The following is a 24759-nucleotide window of genomic DNA, read 5'->3' as shown; positions in this document are numbered from 1 at the left end:
GAATCAAGAAAAAATGGCCGGTGTAATCCTGGATCGTTCTGAGAAATTCTATCACACTTGGGAACCTTGGGCATCTTTTGTTGGGATCACCCTCCCACATTGAAATAGCTGTACTACTGGCTGTCGCTCACTTCTCCAGATGACCTTCTACACCGCCCTTTACCTCCTTTTATACTCTTCTACGCTACTTGTCCTTTTCTTCTACTCTTCCTCTACCTTTCCTGCTCCTATTTTCTTTGTCTATTCCTTTTTCCTCCTATACTCCATTTTCCCCTTCCTGTAGGGGATGCTCCCTTTGATTGCAAATATTCTTTGTGATTAGTTAACAATTCACTTATTGGATTTCCTAGTCTATACACTGCAAGGAAATTTTCATCTGTTCTACTATGTTCTTTTGCTCTCCCTCCCAGAAATTGAGTATATATCGCGTGTGTCTTATTCAGTTGCATAATTCAAAGTTCTCACTTGTACTATTTCGTTTACAGAACCAATGTAGTTTGTTGGCCAGTCCCTTTCGCTGGGGGGTGGGGGGGGGCCCTGGGGAGGTGCCCGGTCGCAGTGTGATCCCATTTGGGGCGGCAGGGCGATCTTCCCTGGGCCCGCCTCGGCCTCTGGTGGAAGGTGCTATGGAGGGATCTCCGGGGTCCCCATGACTTAAGGGGGGGCCTCGTTGACCCTTTGTTCTCGAATGTATCTTTGCTATCACGCGCTCTCATTCTCGGGCTGGTCAAGGTTTATTCTCTTATCTCCTATATTGCAACCTTGGTCTGGGGGGGATATGTTTTTCTTACTTGTTTTCTCCTTATATGCTTTACCAGTATGATGCATATGTCTTTTAGGGGGCGTCTTGCCCTACTATCACTTATTATTGACATGTTTTGTAAACTGTTACTATACTTAATAATAATAAAAATCTATTGAAACGGAAAATATATTTATACTTCTCCTCTAGGCATAGGAACTGTTTCTATGCAAGAAACATTTTAAAGAATAATTCCAAGCATGGTATATTTTTCACAGGATGCCAGGGATAGGTCTAGGACAGGAGGTATGTAGGCAAGTGCAGTCTCTCCTGCAGGTGGGGCTCTTACACATCGTCACTGTTGTTGGAGGAGAGGAAGTTAAGAGGAACAAGGTTCCGCTATGGTTTCCGGGGTCACTGGGGAAGCAATCCTATTGGATGCTGCCACCATATGTGACTCTAGCGGCCATCTTGGGTCAGGCAGACCATTTTTAAAGAGGAAGTAAACCCTGATGGATTTTACTTCCTCTTTTTTTTCCCTGCAAAGTAAAAGCATAATGGGCTTGTTTCGTCTTGCCTACATAGAAGGCGCCGCATTCATATGCCATCATATAAACGACCCCACGTGTTTGGCAATTAACGAAGTACATGGGTGTGAATATTTCACCATTCAGGAGAAGAAAAGATTTTTCCCTTCCAATTCCCTTCCAATTAGGAGACAATGCGAAAAAATGTCCACATGGGAAGGAACCATTGATCGAACAGTGTTTTTTGGGGTTTCCTTTGTACTCACTTCGAACAATTTTATCTTTTATAGAGGGAGCTCGCTTGTAAGTTTTTTTTTACGATATGAACTGTTGGACCTTCTGATCATCCAAAGGATGGACCAATGTCTTTGTACAATTTCTCTGATCTGTATGTGTAGTCTAGGAAAGCGCATAATTAGTCTCGTGGAGTCAGGTTCACCTGCATTTTTGAACTTCTGTTTGAAAAGCATCTCGGAGCGTAATTAATTGTTTTGTTATACACTTTGCGTAAGCATGATCGGCTATATCCTCTTTTTAGCAGTCTACTCTGAAGCTTTCCAGCTACATCCTTGAATAGGGCATCATCTTAACAGTTTCTGCGTAAATGCAGGTACTGTCCATATGGAATGGAATTTTTTAGAGGTGGGATGGAACCTCAACATATGCAGTACCGTATTACCCACATCCCTCAGTATTACGGGTTACCTTGACATCTAGGAATGTAATGGTTTTCTTATCGTTGACCATAGTGAATTTCAAGTTGTAATCATTGATGTTGATGTTCTGGAAAAACTCCAGAAGTGCACTCTCCGGGCCCGCCCATATGACGAAGACATCGTCAATATAACGGAGCCAAGTAGACACAAGGCTTGAGTATTCGACAAGGTCCTCGCCACTGAGGATGGGAGGGGAAGATAAGGGACTATGTACAAGATTTTTAGTAAAGATACCGGTACCATAAGCAGTAATCAGCATGGATTCATGAAGAATCGTTCTTGCCAAACCAATCTATTAAAGAGGAAGTAAATCCTGATGAGTTTTCTTCCTCTTTCATTCCCTGCAAAGGCAAAGCATAATGGACTACTATGCATCACATAGTAGCCCATGCGCACGGGAGCTGAGACGCGCGGCATTGCGCGGCATCTTCGTCATCGATGATGCCACACTCAGTGCGCCTGCGCACCGCTGTCTATGGCGCATGCGCCGTAGACAGCGGTGCCCGTCTTCGGGCAAATATCTCCTAAACCGTATAGGTTAAGGAGATATTTCTTGGGCCTACAGGTAAGCCTTAATCTAGGCTTACCTGTAGGTCAAAGTAGTTTGTAAGGGTTTACAACCACTTTAACCTTCTATAAGGAGGTGATCTGCCATCTAGATAAAAGAAGGCCCGTAGATGTAGTGTATCTAGAGTTTGCAAAAGCATTTGATACAGTTCCCCATAAACATTTACTGTACAAAGTAGGGTCAGTTGACATGGACAATAGGGTGAGTACATGGATGGAAAACTGGCTACAGGGGCGAGTTCAGAGGGTAGTGAAAAATGGGGAGTACTGGGAATGGTCAGGGGTGGAAAGTGTGGTCCCCAAAGGTTCTGTTCTGGGACCAATTCTATTTCATTTATTCAAAAACGACCTGCAGGATGGGATAAACAGCTTGATCTCTGTATTTGCAGAGGATACTAAGCTTAGCAGGGCAATAACATCTCTGCAGGATGTGGAAACATTGCAAGAAGATCTGAACAAATTAATGGGGTGGGCAACTACATGGCAAATGAGGTTTAATGTAGAAAAATTTAAAATAATGTATTTGGATGGCAAAAATATGCATCCAATCTACTTACTAGGGGAAGAACCTCTGGGGGTAATCTAGGATAAAAAAGGACCTGGGATCCTAGTAGAAGCTCAGCAATGGTATGCAATGCCAAGCTGCTGCAAGCAAAGCAAACAGAATATTGGCATGCATTAAAAGAAGGATTAACTCCAGAGATAAAACAATAATTCTCCCACTCTTCTGGACTCTGGTCCTGCCACACCTAGAGTATACTTTCCAGTTCTGCGCACCAGTCCTCAGGAAAGATGTACTGGAAATGGAAAGTGTCCAGAGAAGGGCAAAAAAATGAATGAAGGGACTGGAGGACCTTAGTTATGAGGTAAGGTTATGAGCACTGAACTTTTTATCTCTGGAGATGAGACGCTTGAGAGGGGATATGATATCAATGTATAAATACAGTACTGTTGACCTCACAATAGGGATAAAACTTTTCCGTGAAAGGGAATTTAATAAGACACGTGGCCATTCACTAAAATTAGAAGAAAACCTGGTTACCCTTAAACTGCGCAGAGGGTTATTTACTGTAAGAGCAGTAAGAATGTGGAATTCTCTTCCACATGCAGTGGTTGCAGCAGGGATCATCGATAATTAAAAAAAAAATATTAATTAAGCACCTGAATGACCACAACATACATGGATATACAATGTAATACTGGCATAAAATCACACACAAAGGTTGGACTTAATGGACTTGTGTCTTTTTTCAACCTTGCCTACTATGTAAATACGTAACTATGATCTGCTATGAACTATGAGCCCAAATTGTCCTCTCCGCGCCTCCCAAGACCTCTTGCTCTCTAGCTCTGTAATCACCTTCCTCCATGTTTGTCTCCTTCAGAACTTCCCCAGACCCTCTTCCATCTCCTAGAATACTCTACCTCAATCTGTCCAACGATATCCAACTCTGTCCACCAATCTCTAAAACCTCATCTCTTCAGGAAGCCTATCCTGCCTCAACCTAGCAACTTAACTTTTCTTTCTTCATCAACTCATCTGCACACAGTTATTACCTTTTGTACCACCCGCCCCTCCATTTTGGATTGTAAGCTCTCTTGAGCAAACCCTCCTAACCCTCTTGTATTGAACTGTAATGTATGCTTAATGTCTCAATTTATATTGTTAAGAGCGGCACAAACTTTTGCTGCTACATATAACTTGTGTATTAATGACTATAATATGCACAATGGCTCCCTTGTCTTTGAAACTAGCTCCTGCCAGAAACTACAAGCGTGGTCAAATTCCATGAAGCATTAATCATTGTGAGTAAATTCTGCCCTACCTGTAGCACGCCAGTTCACAAACCACCGTGCCTCTGTTCCTGTATTTTACTTATGACAAACTAATAGGCCTCCCTGTGAAATGCAGCTATGTGTGCTAGCACATGCAAGAGAGGCAAAGTCTACACATCTGAGAGATGTGCTAATGGGAATTGAAATTGAAATAAAACCCTTACACACTTATTATATTTGTTCTTAGATTTTATTTGCAGCAAGCATATCAAAGAGTGGCTTGGGTCTTGAAAAAGGTGATACATTGACCAAAAGATTTGCAATGTTACCTATTATCGGTTATGGAATACATTTGTACTTCAGAGAAGATACAGTAAGCACCTAAGTAAATCTGTGTTTCTCTGATTGGGTAAACCATAAAACGTAAAAAAACATATATTATATCAATAGTCCTATGGCTTGTGGTTGTACAAGTGAAGTAAAAAAAAAAAGGAGACAATGCTTTTTGTTGACTGTCCAACTTGTACCCAGTGTTCTCTGCAAGTTGATGAAGATCTAAAATGAAATACAAAAGGCTTACTGTTTAACATTAATTCTATAGGCTCAGGAAAAGTTTTATTTAAACACATTTCTCCTTTTGTTATTGCTTGATAGTAAATAACGATTGTTCCTATCTGGTCTCACCAGAATAATATAACATTTGGGCAGAAATATGCAGCTTAGCAGTCCTGCGCTGGAGGCCAAGATAGCAAATATCTGAACAGCCACTGTGTATTTGCCACTGGTGCTCAGATAGGCCGGGATGAAGGAGATCCAGACAGAGCAGAAGACCAGCATGCTGAAGGTGATCAACTTGGCCTCGTTGAAGCTTCCTGGAAGGTTCCTTGCTAGGAAGGCCACTAGAAAACTTGCCATAGCGAGAAATCCCATGAAACCCAGAGTCATGTAGAAAAATACCCTCTGTCCTTCATTACACTCAAATGTTATCTTATGGCTTTTGGTGTTCAGCATGGGAAATGGAGGGGACTTGTATAGCCAAAATGAACAAATGCTGATCTGCAAAACAGAACAGATCCCAACAACATTACGAGGGATGGTGGGGCCTAGCCATTTCCTCAAAGGGCTGTCCAGTCTGGTGGCTTTAAAGGCAAGGATCACCATTATAGTCTTGGCCAAGACTGAGGAGATACAAATGGAGAAGACCACACTGAAGAAGGTTTGTCTCAGGAGACAACTGAAAGTGGAAGGTTGACCAATAAAGACCAAGCTGCAGAGGAAGCATAAAATGAGAGACACCAGCAGGATGTAGCTCAGCTCTCTATTGGTGGCTTTGATAATAGGTGTTTCCTGATATCGAATGAAGATAATTAGGATGCAGAGTGTGAGTGTTGACAACATGACAACTGTTGTCACCAGCATGATTCCCAATGGCTCATCGTATGATAGGAACTCCAAAACCTTTGGGACACACCTGTCCCTTTCCTCATTGGACCACTGATCAGAAGGACATATGGTACACTCATCCGCATCTAAATAAAATATGGATATGCTATATTAGTGATCAGAATAAATCATCTTTTTGGTTGCAGTATTTTATAAAGATACTAGAAATAATAATCTTACCTTATCAGTGTATGTTAATGCTATGACACCTGTTTTAATAGTATAATAGTTACAAAATGGCTGTATATTTAGGTATCTGGGAAGATTTTGTACAAGATTTTGGAGTGTATCTCTGGGAATAAGTGCCCATTCAGCAAAAATAGTATTTGTGAAGTCAGCTATTGAGAACTGTGTTTGAGTTAAAGAGGAAGTAAGGCCTCTTAAAAAAAAAAAAAACACCCTGCAAGGCAAAGGCATATTGAGCTAGTATGCATAGCATACTAGCTCATTATGAATAACTTACCTGAGATTGAACCCCTGGAATCGGCCCTCGTTCGCTTCCTCCAGTGCCGCCATCTATCCCAGATGACGTCACTCCTGCTCATGTGCGCTGGTGCCGCCACTAACGGCATGATCACCGTTAGAAACGGCACGCTCAGTGCACCTGCGCCCGATGTCTACGGCGCAAGAGCCGTAGACATCGTTGCCGGTATTCCTGCAAATATCTCCTAAACCTTTTAGGTTTTGGAGATATTTCTTGCACCTACAGGTAAGCCTTAATCTAGGCTTACCTGTAGGTTAAAGTTGTTGTAATGGGTTTACAACCGCTTTAATCCAAAAGGTACACATTCACAAATAGAAAAGGGTGTTTTTCTTGGTCATGGTATAGATACAGTCACATTCACCTCCTCCAACACCAGGTCCATGCTCCAGTGCATATCCGCTGGATCCTGGATCTCGCTGATGTCCCAACTAATCAGATCCTGGCCACTTCCTTACAGGGCTGAAAAGTACATTCGAACAACATTTTGCTTCTATCTGCCAAACCCCCTATGGATCCAAGCATCCTCAACAATCCTGTGATCCCAATGTCTTCTGCCTTGCTGCACCCTTGTCTTCTCTCAGTGTCATTAGCATTCCTCTATACTCTCCTCTGTCTCCAGTTCTCATGTGCTGCAGACACTGTGTCCCCTTGTGCCTCTAGGGACACCACTGCATCCTAATGCCGCATACACATGATCGGATTCTCCACCAGAAAATGTCCGATGTGGGCTTTTGGTCGGAAATTCCAACCGTGTGTATGCTTCATCTGACTTTTGCTGGCGGAATTTGCGCCAGCAAAAGATTGAGAGCAGGTTCTCAATTTTTTGGTCTGAAAAAGTTCCGATCGGAAATTCCGATCGTGTGTACCAATTCCGATGAGCAAAATTCCTCCACATGCTCAGAAACAATTTGACGCATGCTTTGAAGCATTGAACTGCATTTTCTCGGCTCGTCGTAGTGTTGTACATCACCGCATTCCTGATGGTCGAAAGTTCCGAGAACTTTTGTGTGAACGTGTGTATGCAAGCCAAGCTTGAGCGGAATTCCATCGTAAAAACCATCCAAGATTTTCCCGACGGAAAATCCGCTCGTGTGTACGTGGCATTCGTCTCCAGTGACCGCAGCACATCTTGTATCTCCAGTGATCCATGTGCATGTGTGCATGCTGTGTGTCCTGTGACCCCAGTGAAAACTGTGTCTGCAGTGACCCCTGGGCATCTAGTGTCTCCTGTGATTCCACAGTATTCAGTGTATTCAGATCTTCTGTCACCTGCACGGGTATACTGTATCTAAAGGCTGAGACCTGACAGCTATTCTGCAGCAAAGACCATCACCCCTTGTTCCTTGGTCCTTTTTAGAGATCACATCATCTCTATACATGTAGGCAGCATAGGGGGGTACATCTTATGCCTTCTGTCTCTCCACAGTATCAAGTGGCACTTTGTGTCCACTTTGTACCCAAAATCTTCCTGTGACCCCATTGTGCCCCATTGCCTCTGTCACACCCACATTTCTATGTAGCCCCTAATGCACTCTTCTGATTCCTGGACTGACCTGCTCTCAGTGGAAATGAACCCCTGTCCATGACAGATAGCAGGAGTTAGTAACACTCTACTGGACTTGTCCTGTAATATTGGGAATATTTTACTACTCACCCAAGTGTCTTTCTCAGTTTAAAAGAGTGTGGGGAACATACTCCACATAAGCAGGTCTGACATTAGACATTTGTGGGTTCCCCACAGTCTATCTGACAACCTCGCTGTTCCCCCAGAGATGATCCTAAAAAATTGCATTGCAAATTGCACCCCCCCCCCCCCCCAACACGCTTAATACAGTCAATAAATATGTCAAGGAAGATGGAATTTTCTACCATGGTAATGGCCAACACATGAGTGGAGGTCTGTTTGTACTGGTTGTTGACTCTTATTCTCTGACTTCCCTTGACTTCTGCCTGTCCTGACTATCTCTCCAAACTTTAACCATTTTAGATTTTGGCTTTGGCATCTCACCTGGTTAAACTACCTTTGTTGACTCGCCAACTAGATTTTGGACTATGCTTCTGTCCCTTGGATCCAATTATGCTTGGTTGTTTTGAACCTTGTTTGTACTTTGACCAACACATGCTTACCCCTCATGCATTGTCCTGCTTAATAAAATCTGCCCAGACTTTATAAGTGAAAAAAAATAAAAAAACTGGACTGTGCATTACAAAACCTATGCAAAAGGTGATTAATACATGTGAAGGACAATGTTGCAGTAGTTATTGGGTATCAGCAAAAACTTTTATCAAGGTGGTGGTGTGAGTTTTCTTTTTAACTTGTTTGCCATTTTTATCAGTCTATTTCAGTGATATCTGATTTCCTTTTCTGGAGGAAAAGAGATTTAACCTCCAAATGCAGAAAGGCTTCTTCACAGTAAGAGCTATGAATAGGTGGAATAGACTCCCTCAAGAGCTGGTTCTGCCCAGCTTAGTAGATGCTTTTTTAAAAAGGCCTACATCCTTTCCTAAATGCACAAAATATAACTGGATAGTAATATTTATGCAAGAGAAAAACTCACCCAAGCTCTACCGCTATATAGTATAATTGGTGTGTAGAGTAGTCGGTGCTCTGGCTAATTAAGCTCACAAAAGATCCATAGAAAGTACAGGCCGGAAACTCGACAGCTTCTCCATAGAAAATATTTATTTAAGCATTACAGCAATAACATCATCCAAAAATGCTGACACATTTCGGCCTTAGGCCTTCATCAAAAGCAAATTATGTTGATGAAGGCCTAAGGCCAAAACATGTTAGCATTTTTGGACGATGTTATTGTTGTAATGCTTAAATAAATATTTTCTATGGAGAAGCTGTCGAGTTGCCGGCCTGTACTTTCTATAGTAATATTTATGGGTAAAGTTGATCCGAGGAATATCCGATTCCCTCTGGGAGAATCAGGAAGGATTTTTTTTCTGCCGCTGGGGCAAATTGGACCATGCTTTATTGATTTTTTTTGTCTTCCTCTGTATCAACTGTGAGTATATATTATAGTGTATATGGATGTTTTTTATCTGTGTATGCATATTTTTGGAGAGTTAAACTGGCTGGACCTGTGCCCTTTTTCAACCAGATTAACAATGTAACGAAGAATTATTATAACAGGTACTTATATAGCACCGTCAATTTATGCAGCACTTTACATGTATATAATGTACATTCATATCAGTCCCTGCCCTCAAGGAGCTTTCATACTAAGATCCCTAACTCACATTCATACATACACATACTAGGGCCAATTTAGACAGGAGCCAATTAATCTATCAGCATGTCTTTGGAGTATGGGAAGAAACCTATGCAGGCACAAGGAGAACATGCCAACTCCAGGCAGGTAGCATCGTGGTTGGGATTCGAGCCAGTGACCCCAGTGCTGCTATGCAGAAGTGCTAACCACTTAGCCACTGTGTTGCCCTATTATTATCTAGCAACTACTATATTACGCTTTGTAAACAAACTCCATAATCCTTTCAGTCCTTCCCAGAACTTTCTCCCAGATAGACAGGTCTGAAACAATGTTCAGATGACAAAAAAACGGGAAGATCCCCAAAAGATATTTTTCAGAAAAGGATATATCGGATGAAACAAGATTTATTCTTAAATATCCACATCACATAATAAATTATAGAAAAAGTACATTTTAATATAAAACACCACCTCCAACCCAAGTGATTTAAAATTAAGACAAAGGTCTTAATGAGACACCTGTGTCTGCCATAAACACTCATACACACCTTTCATTCATCCTATACACACAAATCTACTAAGAATTTGTTTCAGTAGTCAAACCAAGTATGATCAAAAAATATACTAATTCAAAAATTTGATTTGTGTATGGGATGAATGAAAGGTGTGTATGAGTGTTTTTGGCAGACACCGGTGTCTCATTAAGTCCTTTGTCTTAATTTGAAATCACTTGCGTTGGAGGTGGCGTTTTATATTAAAATTGACTTTTTCTATAATATTATGTGATGTGGATATTTAAGAATAAATCTTGTTTCGTCCGATATATCCTTTCTGAAGAATATCTTTTGGGGTCTTCCCGTTTTTTTCTATAAGCCTTTTTATTCAGAGGATTACTACCCCGGTGGGTTGCCTGATTTATTGGCACTGATTACCTCTGGCTGACGGTGTTAACAGATTGTTGTATCGGGTAGATCAGCCTTTCTCAACCTTTTCAACACAGAGGAACCCTTGAAATAGTTCTCCGGTCTTGAGGAACCCCTGCTAAAAATTTGAAATCTACAACTCATGATACATTAGAGTGATGGTCAGTGGGAAGAATAGTCCTTACACTTGTGGTCTTTGGGAAGAATTACCTCCTTACAGATGGCTAAAAAGATCAATGGTGTCAGGGGGAACTTATCTGAGAGGCAGAAATTGCCCAATGCTGAAGGAACCCCTAGCAACCTCTGGAGGAACTCTAGGGTTCCACGTAACCCTGGTTGAGAATCACTGGGGTAGATGCTTGGTTAAATCCTTCTTAACCCAACCAATATGGACAAGATTAGATGAGCCTGGGTGTCCCCTTCCCCCCTTTTTTTCTTTAATGCTCAGATGAGATACTAAAACCAGTTGACCAGCCAACACAAATTTAAAAGGATCAGCATCTTTACTATTGGATACCTGTGTGATTGGTCATCTCTCCCTCAGAGCAGGGGACACAGTCATAGCAGCAGATGGGTCTTCCTTGCAGAGAGGCTTTCCTGTACCCAGGCTGACAGCTGTTACTGCAGACAGAGATCGGCAACTGCCAAGGAGACAAAATCATCATGACAGACAAGAAAAACAACAGTTGAGCAAAGGTTTCTACAAGATTGTTTTGTTTCTTGAGATTCCTCATTTGGGGCTATTGTGCAGTGCCCAAAAAATACAGGAATGATACCCGATCTAGCCAGAAGGTTCAGGAACCTGTCACCTGTTTATGGTTATCTTTGGTCATTAGAAACCTCATGGACAGCTTGCCCACTACTAATATAAAGCCACTGCTCAACCACTATCTCTAGAATTATGCCATGAACTGTTGAAACACATAAGTGTTGACTATGCTGTTTTTGTTATGGGATCTTCAGTAAAAGTTCCTCCACACCAAACTGGTCAATCCGTGACTTTATGGAGCTTGTTTTTTGCACAAGGGTATAGTCAAGCTGGAACAGAAAAGATCCTTCCCTAGATTGCCACTGTAGCGGAGTGCCCATTAACTCACAATGCAGATGCAGGCTCAGACCCCTTTAACCATGAAAGTTTCAACAGCTCTTGCAAATGCCAAGGCCACATTCAAAGCCACCATCATTTAACAAAATGGCAGAATCAGTGGTACAATGTCAGAAATTGAATTAATTACCTGTAAAAAGTCATCATTCCATAGTATAGCACTGAAGTTCACACTGATCTTCTCATCCGCTTTGGCTTCGGGGTCAATCATCCCTACTTTCACCAGGTTGAAGCTGCCATTGAGGATCTGCATATTCAAGATGTCAGAGGAAGCAGGAAGGTCCCCCTTGGCATTAAACTTCATCATCTCCCCAGACTTTGCATGGAAACTGGTTTTCTTGAGGTAACGAAACACCTGTGTTATTTTTTGAATACCAAAAATATCTTGGAAGTTTATTCGTAGCCACATTGAAAGCCCAACTCTGGGTATTTAAAAAATAAATCTTAACATATATGTAAACCCTCACCTTGTAAACAACCTATTCAATTTCAAATATAAATTAAAGGCAATTTGTGTATAGATATATAAAAAAAAACATTATAATTACTAATAAACAAGTAGGCCCTGAAAGCTCTTTCCCCACTGTTTGCGACAACCCTTCAACCAAAGCCTTTCTTCTTGCTGGTCTATGACTCCCCTCCCATTAATGTTATCATGTGTAATGCAATACCTGTCACCACCTATGGTCCTGCATTGTAGATGATGACATAGAAGTGCCCACCAACATTCCTGCACTGGAAAGGGCCAGACCACTGGCTGCCATGGGGGTCATAGAGTAAGGTAATTAGGTATATATAAAGGTCAAGTTGACAAATAAAGCAATTTAATATTAATAGTGATTGATCAAATAGGTCAAGGTTTGATTTATGAGCGGGAGGGGGGGATCTTCTTATTCAACCAGATCTTTTGAAGGGCTTATAAGAAAGCTATTATCAAACAAAAGACATGGAAAGCCTGATACTGATATGGGGGACAAGTTTCAAACTGCATGAAAAAGCATTTTCATGTGGTTCTAAAGGCCACATTGGAATTACAGGCTTATGGTATGCCTTAAAGCAGTGTGTAATGTAATGGGACATGGGAACCAAATGATATGTAGCACACTACTGAATTCCACAGTACATCATTGTATAGCACAATGTCCCTCCTTAGACAGAATTGTCAGCTCTACCTGAAACTAGTTTCTGGTGAAAACTCACAACCATTATTACCCAACAGTTCAGTAATCAGGTTTTCTGCATCCTTTAGGGAATAGAACCTGGGGAAAAAATTCTGTGCTATCAGCTTCGGGATTGCGATACACATGGAATAACGTTTTTGACAAATTCAAGGCTCCTCGGGTTACCAGCCAGTTATGGTGAAGAAATCCTGTCTTGGTAGCTTACACTAAAGGCTAATATTTTATCCACACTATATCTGCTCACTGATTCTCAACAAGCTACAACTGGATGGTCTTTATGGAAAGACGTTCTTGCATATCATCTCTTTTGAGATGGCTGTCTTCTAAAAACTTTGACCAATAATTGTCCATTTGAGAGCCTGCTGCAGGTCCACATTTGTTAATCTATACATGCAACTGCCACAGTTCTGACTTTCTGTGCACTATATGGGTTATAGTAGAGTTGTGTGTCTCTTGTTTTATCTACGATGCTTTCTTAGAATCCAAATTATTATTATTGTGCTATAATCTGAATCAGCCAGTCAGCAACTCACCTTCCAATGTTGAGCATCATTAATATTTCCACAGGTCCCATTAAAAAATCCATTTGATCCAGTAGGACAGCCAAGGAGAGAATGCAAAGCATGTACATAGGCATACACAGCCAGGTAGGCATGGTAAGTGTAGCTTAGATCATTCATTTCAAACAACTGGGCAACTTTACTGCCCAGTTCTTCTTCACCAGTGCAGGTCACATCTACCTTTATATCGGGAGTATTTAACATCTCACTATTTTCATTAGTCCATTGGCAGCTGAATGCTTTTTCCCAGAATGGCCTAATAAATGGGTAACTTGAGTTGCCAGTTGGATGAAGTTTCAGAAGGAATTCCTCAAATCCTTGCATGGTACCAGTACGTGGAATAAATCCAATTGTCCCATTTAGAACCTTCCAGGTTTTTTTAGAGAAATCTCCAGGCGAAAGTCCAAAGTAATCTGAAGCAAGGAAAATTTTCCCGGAAGCCCCCTCATCAAATAAAGACTCTAGTAGGGCCTTAATATGGATGTCTGGGCAGTGCATAAGAATTACATTGACAGAGCTTTTTTTAATTATGTCCACTACTCTTCTGATCTGTTTGCCTGAATAACTGAGATGGATCTTCTCCAGAAAGGCAATACAGCCTCCATTGTTTTTTACTCTCGTTTCCATAATCTGTCCACCCTGATGCCCAATATCATCATCCGCCACCAAAATGCCAACCCAAGTCCAACTAAACTTCCCAGCGAGGTCAGCAAGAGCCATTGGCTGAAGTAAGTTGGGTACCGTACGGAAAAATGATGGAAACAGTATTTTATTGCTGAGAGTTGCAAAGGTAGACCCATAACTTATCTGTAAAGAGAATGACTTTTTGTTTAAGCAGAGTGGCGAAGGATTGGAGTTTACAACAGTGTTTTTATGGCTGTCCATGCCTTCCTTTCGCTGTGACAACCATACCTCCTAATTTATTATCCTGGTAGAACAGGGACTGGAAGTTAAGGAAGATTTCCTCAATAGGGTCATAGACAGAAACATTGTGCCATATTTTCAGTTTTACAGATGGATGGCTATCTGTATGCCACTAATTGTCCTTGATAGATGGCACATCAATCAATAACAGTTTAGGCCACATAAAGAATAAGGTGGTTCCACAGGAAGACTACAGGCTAGCTCTCTCAGTAAATGAATACGTAATTTACCTAATCACCTGTATTTCATGCAGCCTTAGATATGAAGGTTTTACCACACCTTTGAGAGCCCGTATAAGGGAACATTACACAAATAACCCAAATGCTAGAAATATTTTGAATGTAACATGTCACTTTAGAACATGTCATCAGGGCGATCTTTCCTCATTTAGCTTCAGAGGAATAGAACGGTTGTCTCACTCGCCCAAAGGAGGTGATAGGGAGAGAAGGCTACTGGGGAGAGAAGCGTGGTGGATTTTTACATTAAAAACAAGATAACCTCAGGGGTTAAACCCAAAGTGGGATCTGGACTTACACTTACATTAAGAATGCCTCTCCCCAGAGCCTCCTCTCTCTTTTTTCTTTCCTCTTTTCCTTTCTCTCTTCTGGGGTCTTTTTTCAAATACCTAGATTATTATTTTAATCTTTTTTGTTTAATGTCTTTTGAATTATATGGTGTGTTTTCTTATGCATATGTGTATATGTGTATAAATGCATGCACATGGGTGTAGATCCATGTGTGTACATACTATCACTACAAGGTGTGTGAAAATTTGTGGAATACACACGGATCACCCTATATGTATTGCGGTTGATTCTCTTTTATTTGGATAATTGTCTGTGATAAATCAAGACAAATAAAGGGTGGAGCCTGTGATCTTTAGAGCTACTATTTATTTCAAAGTTTTATGTCTGCAATGTGGTTATGACTAAGCCCTTGTACACACGGTCGGAGAATCCGTCGGAATGTGTCCTATCGGACCGCGTCATAGTTTCATAGTTTCATAGTTAGTAAGGTTGAATAAAGACACCAGTCCATCCAGTTCAACCTGAGTGAATGTCTACAACTGTCCCCATCCCTGTACACTCACACCAGTCCCTACCCTCAAGGAGCCCACAATCCTAGGTCCCCATTCATATACTAGGGCCAATTTTGGACAGAAGCCAATTAACCTCCCTGCATGTCTTTGGATGGTGGGAGGAAACCGGGGTACCCGGAGGAAACCCATGCAGGCACAGGGAGAACATGCAAACTCCAGGCAGGTAGTGTCGTGGTTGGGATTTGAACCAGCGACCCTTCTTACTGCTAGGTGAGAGTGCTAACCACTACACCACTGTGCCGCCGTCATCGGATAATCCGACTGTGTGTGGTATGCATCGGACTGATTCCGTCGGAATATCCGTCGGACCCAATTTTCCAACATGTTGGAAATATTTCCTGACCAACTGGGCCTATCGGACATACTCCGATCATGTGTAGAGAATTTTGATCGGACCAAGTGCCACGCATGCTCAGATCAAATTCCTACATCAAAGCTATTGGCTACTAGCCTGAACGTAGTCCCAACGAAATTACGTCATCACATTCTGAATGATCGGATTTTTTGACAACTTAGTCCGACCGTGTGTATGCAACAGTTTCGGACAAGATCCGACGGGCAAAATCCCACGGATTTGGTTGTCGAAATCTCCGACCGTGTGTACAGGGGCTAAGACCTTATAGGCTGAAACGCATCAACTGACTTAATCTGCGTTTTGTTCACTGTGGCTATTCAATAAAATGAAGAAATTTTAAGGGCAACAACCAGAGTGTGAATAATTTTTTCTACATTACTCTACTCAGCCAGCAACTGTGGATCAAGCACCTGGGAGCTCTGCTATCTATGTGTTGTATGGGTAGTAGCACTGACTTTTCGGTTTATAACATGCCTCCCAATGCGTTTCCCTTCCGATGTGTTTTGCCCCATAGGGCAAAACGTGTTGGGGACATGGTGGAGTTCAGCCTAAGGCTGCTTATACTATAGACACCACTGGGCTTTGCTGGCTGTGTGGCATTTGGGAACTCTCCTTCCTGTATGTTTACTCATTGAGATAAGACGAGTTAACCCCCAGCCTGCACTCTTTAGTGAGGGTCACCGGACCTAGACAGACAAGAAGCCTGGAGCAATACTCCTAATTTTGCAGGCAGAAAGAGGAGATTCACTACAGGCATTGTGTCATGATGTAATTTAAAGCTGGTAACTTGGTGGTAGGAGAAGATAGGTGTGATGACCTCATCAGTGAGGGTTGATCCTTCACTGTCTGATCAGCTTGCAGTGGGGAGGTTGGTGACCAAGCTGTATTCACTAACATCATCAGAGAAATAAGAAGTCACCAACCTGGCCATGCCGTCTAGTTAGGGTGGCTGGTTCAAAAGTCCGGCTGAACAGAATTACAACTGCTTTAGCAGGTAAAACAGACCCCTATGTATTTTACCTGCATATTTAGCTATTTGTCTGGAATCGCGTTTAAGGGGCAGAATGTAAGTATAAATACACCCATATTCAACATCTATAATTTTATATACCTGTGGGAACTGGAAGACGCCAGTAATCTGAGCAATAGGAATGGATAAAAAGGAATAATTGTCACCTATAATACCGACCATGACTGAATGTGTATGACAACCATATCCAGGAAAGGGGTTTCCAAGTCCTGACATTAGGGACAAAACTCCACCCACAGCCCGGGGCTCTGACATACAGGAGTCCAGCACACTGAAGCCAAGAGTGATATTAGGCAGGAGGTCCTGAGAATTGTTAATTTCATCTACTGCAAACATGAGACCAAGAACATCCCGATAATATCGAATGTGGAACCTACACAAGATGAAAGAACATTGAGAAATCAGTGAATATATTGGAATATGCTAGTGTCACATACCTGGTTGGAAGCAAAAGGGATGAGAGATCTTCCATTACAGCTCTGGTCCAAACATACCTGGAAATAGCGATAGGGAGAGAAAGGGCACAAAGCAGCATGCTTGCCCAAGAGTACAGTCCACAGGTGATCACTCTAGGTTGACACCAGGGCAGGGAGGTACTTTTGTAGACTGCTGAGGAGACTACTAAAGAACAAGGTGAAGAAGCCCCAGAGGAACAGATTGGAACAAGCAGCTGACAGAGGCACCAGAACCCATGATAGGGAAGCTAACTGTGGTGGACAACCCAGAAATCAGATATCAGGGAGAAAACATGGTCAGGAGGCAAGCCAATGTCAGCAACTGAAAGACAGCAGGATCTTGGCTCAGGAGGTAAGCAGAGGTCAGCATCAGCTGGAAAGATGAGCTAAGGTAGGAACCAACCTGGTCACAACAGGCTATCAAAGAAGATCATTCAGCAACCTCTTGTTTCAGCATTCTCTTTTAAATAGGCCATCTGGAGACAAGTCTTGCCATTCTCACTTAAAAACAGGCATGCTCACCTAACCGAATAGTAAAGATCCTTGCTCTGCATCTTGCAACACGTGCATTGCAGTGACATTTTTCCTCTTAGCAACACCCCTGACTGGCATTTTTCCTTCTAGTGCCAATATAGATGCTGGGCCATTTTTTCTTTCCTGTGATACCACAAACACAGGTAAATTTTTTTCCTTTCAGTGACACCACCAACACAGAGACATTTTTTCCTTCCAGTGACACCACCAACAGAATTAGGTTTTTCCTTCCAGTGACACAACCAACACAAAAGCATTTTATCTTTTCAGTGGCACCAACGCAGGGACCTATTTTAGCTGTACCTATTCTCAGACTTTTAGCAAAATGGCAAATTCTACTTGTGGGCTTGTCAAGTGGCCCTATTCAGCCAGTGGCTTCTCCGGGGGTAGCGCTACATGCTATTAGCTATTTACCTAATAAAATAACAATGTGTGAACAACCAACACCACCACCACCAGGGGGTTATAAATATTAATACAGAGCGAGCTATGAAATGGGAGGGGCTAGGACCTTATAGGTGAGAATGGCCATAAGAATGGCCAATCATATGTAAGTGATTTAAAAATTACAATCAATACAGAGTCCATTATCTTGTGTGTCAAATAGAACTATCTTTCAAGTCAAGGATAATAAGAGAGAAGTGCAGTAAAAAGACTTATCTACCGTGCTTTGAAAAAGTATTCAAACCCCTTGAAATTTTCCACATTTTGTCATGCTACAATTGGGATTTATGTGATAAACCAACACAAAGTGGAAAATAATTGTGAAGTGGAAGGAAAATGATAAATGGTTTTAATAGTTTTTTTACAAATACATATCTGAAAAGTGTGGCGTGCATTTGTAATCAGTCAATACTTTGTAGAACCACCTTTCGCTGCAATTACAATTGCAAATCTTTTTGGGGATGTCTCTACTAGGGATGGGCCCGATGTTTGAGTCGAATATAAGTTGGACTCGAACATTGGGCGTTCGCTGAATAGCGAACAATTTGGGGTGTTCGCGGCAAATTCGAAAGCCGTGGAACACCCTTTAAAAATCTATGGGAGAAATCAAAAGTGCTAATTTTAAAAGCTTATATGCAAGTTATTGTCATAAAAAGTGTTTGGGGACCTGGGTCCTGCCCCAGGGGACATGTATCAATGCAAAAAAAAAAGTTTTAAAAACTGAAGTTTTTTCGGGAGCAGTGATTTTAATAATGCTTAAAGTGAAACAATAAAAATTAAATATTCTTTTAAATTTCATACCTGGGGGGTGTCTATAGTATGCCTGTAAAGTGGTGCATTTTTCCCGTGTTTAGAACAGTCCGAGAGCAAAAGGACATTTCTAAAGGGAAAAAAGTCATTTAAAAGTACTCACGGCTATAATGAATTGTCGGTCACGGCAATACACATAAAAGTTCATTGATAAAAACAGTGGAACCCGGAACAATTTAAAAAAAAAATGCATGGGGGTCCCCCCAAATTCCATACCAGGCTCTTCAGGTCTGGTATGGATATTAAGGGGAACCCCGCGCAAAATCAAAAAATGGCATGGGGTCCCCCCGAAAATCCATACCAGACCCTTATCTGAGCACGCAACCTGGCAGACCACAGGAAAAGAGGGGGGACGAGAGAGCGCCCCCCCCTCCTGAACCGTACCAGGCCACATGCCCTCAACATGGGCAGGGTGCTTTGGGGTAGACCCACCATAGCACCTTGTCCCCATGTTGATGGGGAGAAGGGCCTCATCCCCACAACCCTTTAACAAGGGGACCCCCAGATCCCGACCCCCCCTGTGGGAAATGGTAATGGTGTACAAATTTACCACTATCATTTCACAAAAAATTTGTGAAAATGGTAAAAAAAACACAAGACAGGCTTGGGACAAGTCCTTTATTAAAAAAATAAAACAGTCCCACGAAGTCTTTTTCTTCTTCTCTCGCTCCGATGGACCGAAAAAGAAAAAAAAAAAGAAAAGCTGCACGCCGCCTACGATCTGCCTCCATGGGAGGCACCCGCCATAATGACCGACCTCTCAGGTGATGGCTCTTTTATAACTGAGGGCCGGGCCACACAATGATGTTGCCGGGTGTCCCTGCCCCCGTCTGACGCATGGGCACAAGGTGCTTTGAGGGGCTACCCCAAAGCACCCTTCCAATGTTGAGGGCATGTGGCCTGGTACGGATAAGGAGGGGGGGAACGTTCTCTCGTCCCCCCTCTTTTCCTGCGGCCTGCCAGGTTGTGTGCTTGGATAAGTGTCTGGTATGGATTTTTGGGGGGACCCCATGCCATTTAAAAAAAAAAATTGCCGCAGGGTTCCCCTATGGGAACTTTTATGTGTATTGCCGGGACCAACAATTCATTATAGCCGCGAGTACTTTTAAATGACTTTTTTCCTTTAGAAATGTAATTTTGCTCTTGGACTGTTCTAAACACGGGAAACATGCGCCACTTATACCCCCCAGGTATGAAATTTAATGGAATATTACACTTTTATTGTTTCACTTTAAGCATTATTAAAATCACTGCTCCCGAAAAAACTGAAGTTTTTAAAACTTTTTTTGCATTGATACATGTCCCCTGGGGAAGGACCCAGGTCCCCAAATACTTTTTAAGACAATAACTTTCATATAATCCTTTAAAATTAGCACTTTTGATTTTTCATATTCGTGTCCCATAGACTTTAATGGTGTTCGCAAATGTTTTGCCTGTTAGCATGTTCTGCTGTGAACCAAACAGGGGGGTGTTCGGCTCATCCCTAGTCTCTACCAGCTTTGCACATCTAGAAAGTGAAATTATTCTTTTTCAAAATAGCTCAAGCTCTGTCAGATTGAATGAAGAGCATCTGTGATCAGCAAATTTCAAGTCTTGCCAAAGATTCTCAATTGGATTTAGGTCTGGACTTTGACTGGGCCATCCAAACACATGAATATGCTTTGATCTAAACCATTCTATTGGAGCTCTGGCTGTAGGTTTAGGGTAATTGTCCTGCTGGAAGGCAAAGTTTTTTTTCTAATATTGCCCTGTATTTGACTTCATCCATCTCCCTATCAACTCTGACCAGCTTCCATGTCTCTGCTAAAGAAAAGCATCCCCACAACATCATGCTGCCACCACCATGTTTCACAGTGGTGATGGTGTGTTCAGGGTTACGTGCAGTGTAAGTTTTCCGCCTCACATAGCGTTCTGCTTTAGGCCAAAAAGTTCAATTTTGGTCTCATCTGACCAGAGCACCTTCTTGCACATGTTTGCTGTGTTCCCTTAAATGGCTTCTCACAAACTGAAGATGGGACTTCTTATGGCTTTCTTTCAGCAATGGCTTTCTTCTGGCCACTCTTCCATAAAGGCCAGACTTGTGGAGTGCATGACTAATAATTGCCCTGTGGACAGATTCTCTCACCTGAGCTGTGGATCTCTGCAGCTTCTCCGGAGTTACCATGGGCCTCTTGGCTGCTTCTCTGATTAATGCTCTTGTTTCCCGGCCTGTCAGTTTAGGTGGACGGCCATGTCTTGGTAGGTTTGCAGTTATGCCATACTCTTTCCATTTTTGGATGATGAATTGAACAGTGCTCCACAAGATGTTCAAAGCTTGGGGTATTTTTTTGTAACCTAACCCTGCTTTATCCCTGACCTGTCTGGTGTGTTACTTGGCCTCCATGATGTTGTTTGTCACTAAGGTTCTCTAATAAACCACTAAGGGCTTCACAGAACTGCTGTATTTATACTGAGATTAAATTACACACAGGTGGCTTATATTTACTAATTAGGTGACTTCTGAAGGCAATTGGTTCCACTATATTTTAGTTAGGGGTATCAGAGTAAAGAAGGCTGAATACAAATGCATCCCACACTTTTCAGATATTTATTTGTGAACAAAAAATTGAAAACCATTTATCATTTTCCTTCCACTTCACAATTATGTGACAAATAGTGTCTATCACATAAAATCCCAATAAAATAAATTTACAGTTTTGGTTGTAACATGACAAAATGTGGAAAATTTCAAGGGGTATGAATACTTTTTCAAAGCACTGGAGTGAGCTGCCAAAATGTTTACTTATGGCATTTTAGCCATATTGAACTAAGGTACTTAGATTGTATTGTAGTGTCCTGCCCAGTATGCAGAGCATGTGGTAAACTGTCCAAAATCGTACACATCAGAAGATGACCACAATCAGAAAATTTGTATGTCTCCAGAACTTACCCAGTACAAGAAACCGGCTTTGGCCTCTCCTGGAAGGTTGGTTGTTGGAAAACAATTCCAGAATGGACCACAAAAACTCCACCAAGCAGAATATCACCAGATTGTGAGAATTTATCCATTGGCCAACCCTGGAGACTGCAGCCAGGGCTAGACTGACCATCACCCAACCACGAGAGGAGGAGGAGGAGGACCTGCAGGACTCTACTCATGATGGCCACTCAGGTGATATTAGCAATCTGGAGATGGACCCTTCCAGATGAAGTCCTACTGAAAGATAACAGATTTGGGGGTTAGTCTATTATAGAACAGACTCAGAATTTAGAGTATTACACAACAGATTAGAGGTTAGTTTACAGGTTAGAGTATTACATGATCTGAGTTGGCTTTTGTCACATTAATTTTAGAAGAAGATTAGCAATCTATCAGTATAGAGTAAAAGTGAGACAATCTGGCTATGGCTGATTAAGTTTTAATTTTATTCACCAATCTGCAGAGCTTTCACTGTAAACTAAGGAGTGACGGAGTCTTCCTACTACTTTTAGAGCTCTGTAATTACGACTGACCTTCTCTAACTGAAAGTCTTTCCTGAACTATAAAGAGTAGGGGTTCCTCTGTGTGTGCAATCTGAGCTTGAGATGTTGAGATGTACAAACAACAGAATTTTTTTTTGTTTAACCAACAATGCAGAAACAACATATAATAAAATGGCAAGCAACTTTTAGCCATGGATGAACGTATTCAGAGATGCCCATCATTGCTGACAAGATCCAGTCTCTGATGGTTCTCGGAAAGTCTACTGGCTCAAATCTTTTAATTGAATACTATATTATGATGTCATACAATATGCCACTCTTTATTACTTCATTGTTGGTAGTTTAATGGCAGCATGTTGAGCACCACTCCTGCATGTTTCAAAGAACGGGAACTTTTCCAATTTTTCATAGTAAAGGGAGCCTATCTTCAAATAGAAAGCAATCAGATATCCACCTGTCCATCTGACTGTTGGGATCTATTGATGCAAGATCAGAACATTTGGCTGATTGTGTCATATAAAGCATAACTAAGAATCATGGGGGCCCATAGCAAAACTTTAAAGAGCCCCTCCAGTTAGCTCTCTCTATAGCAGTTAGCAGTGTCAACTGTGCCAAAACTTTGATTGATCTTCACATATAGATGGCTCAATTAAAGCAAGGTAGTTGGAGAGCTGTCAGTATACACTATGCAAGTGCCAGGCCCTGAAGCCCCTGGTAAGGGCCACATCCCAGTTACTCCCCACTCAGGGTGATCATGAGTAACCCACAGAAACAACAGCTACTTCCCTATGGTGCTCACCACCAGATGCCACCTGCCCATCTGCCACTACTAGACATGTATTCTGGTCATTGGCAGGGGAGTGGTCAAATGCTCTGGGCCAAGCTCCATGATGTCTGAAACCTCCTATAGGATCCCAGATGATGCCAAAGATGCATCTAGCAGCTGTAGAACGTCGCCCCCAACCCCCACAGGCAGGAATGTCCCCATAGCAGGTGGGATGATGGAAGCGCGACGGCCAATGACGCCAAAATGGCATGGGAACATGTTTGACAAATTTCAGCCAACTCTACAGAATTTTCAGCTCTGCTCATTGCATTGTTCATCTTGGCACAAGGATTACAAAGTCACACAGGCACCTTAAAGTTGTAAAATTTCTGTCTCCTCAAAATAACTCAACACAAAGCCAATAATGTCTAAACTGCTGGCAACAAAAGTGAGTACACCCCTAAGTGAAAAATTTCTAAATTGGGCCCAATTAGAAATTTTCCCTCCCCGGTGTCATATGACTCGTTAGTGTCAAAAAGTCTCAGGTGTGAATGGAGAGCATGTGTGTTAAATTTGGTTTTATCGCTCTCACTCTCTCATACTGGTCACTTGAAGTTCAACATGGCCCCTCATAGGAAAGAACTCTCAGAGGATCTGAAAAAAAATAATTGTTACTCTACAAAAAGATGGCCTAGGCTATATGAAGATTGCCAAGACCTTGAAACTGAGCTACAGCATGGTGGCCAAGACCACACAGCAATTTAACAGGGCAGGTTCCACTCAGAACAGGCCTCACTATGGTCGACCAAAGAAGTTGAGTGCACATGCTTAGCGTCATATCCAGAGGTTGTCTTTGGGAATTAGACGTATAAGTGCTGCCAGCATTGCTGCTGAGGTTGAAGGGGTGGGGGGGTCAGCCTGTCAGTGCTCAGACCATACGCCGCACACTGCATCAAATTGGTCTGCATGGCTGTCGTCCCAGAAGGAAGCCTCTTCTAAAGATGATCCACAAGAAAGCCTGCAATCAGTTTGCTGAAGACAAGCCGACTAAGGACATGGATGTCCTGTGGTCTGATGAGACAAAGATAAACTTATTTGGTTCAGATGGTGTCAAGTGTGTGTGCCGGCAAGCAACCAGGTGAGGAGTACAATGACAAGTGTGTCTTGCCTACAGTCAAGCATGGTGGTGGGAGTGTCATGGTCTGGGGCTGCATGAGTGCTGCCGGCACTGGGGAGCTACAGTTCATTGAGGGAACCAAACTGTCTGTATGTACTGTGGCATATTGCAGCAGAGCATGATTCCCTCCCTTTGGAGACTGGGCCGCAGGGCAGTATTCCAACATGATAACGACCCAAAACACAACTTCAAGATGACCACTGCCTTGCTAAAGAAGCTGAGGGTACAGGTGATGGACTGAACAAGCATGTCTCCAGACCTAAACCCTATTGAGCATCTGTGGGGCATCCTCAAATGGAAGGTGGAGGAGCACAAGGTCTCTAACATCCACCAGCTCCGTGATGTCATAATGGAGGAGTGGAAGAGAACTCCATGCCCAAGATGGTTAAGTCAGTGCTGGAAAATAATAGGGGCCACACAAAATATTGACACTTGACAGTATTGACAGGCTGACCCACC

General features: G+C 42.2%; 1 protein-coding gene across 1 annotated transcript; it reads right to left on the bottom strand.

The window, feature by feature from the left end:
• Positions 1-4576: 4576 nt before the first annotated feature.
• Positions 4577-22083, bottom strand: LOC143989254 (extracellular calcium-sensing receptor-like). Its single transcript, XM_077489325.1, has 6 exons — positions 21825-22083; positions 16734-17025; positions 13218-14051; positions 11634-11858; positions 10916-11039; positions 4577-5857 (listed from the first exon to the last, which is right to left on the bottom strand). The coding sequence occupies exons 1-6, from the start codon at positions 22031-22033 to the stop codon at positions 4944-4946; spliced, it is 2598 nt and encodes an 865-aa protein (XP_077345451.1). The 5' UTR covers positions 22034-22083; the 3' UTR covers positions 4577-4943.
• Between the last annotated feature and the right edge of the window lie 2676 nt (positions 22084-24759).

This window comes from Lithobates pipiens, unplaced genomic scaffold (genome assembly GCF_037356315.1).
Source record: "Lithobates pipiens isolate NorthernLeopardFrog02 unplaced genomic scaffold, aLitPip1_a1.2 Scaffold_18, whole genome shotgun sequence".
Lineage (NCBI taxonomy): Eukaryota > Metazoa > Chordata > Amphibia > Anura > Ranidae > Lithobates > Lithobates pipiens.
This window is presented reverse-complemented; position numbering and strand designations above follow the sequence as displayed.

Excerpts from the sequence above, each read along its gene's own strand:
- LOC143989254 (XM_077489325.1), bottom strand. The coding sequence starts at position 22,033 with ATGAGTAGAGTCCTGCAGGTCCTCCTCCTCCTCCTCTCGTGGTTGGGT. Across the intron at positions 17,026-21,824 it reads AAGCCGGTTTCTTGTACTGG|GTTCCACATTCGATATTATC; the intron begins GTAAGTTCTGGA and ends CATCTTGTGTAG. Across the intron at positions 14,052-16,733 it reads GCGTCTTCCAGTTCCCACAG|ATAAGTTATGGGTCTACCTT; the intron begins GTATATAAAATT and ends TTCTCTTTACAG.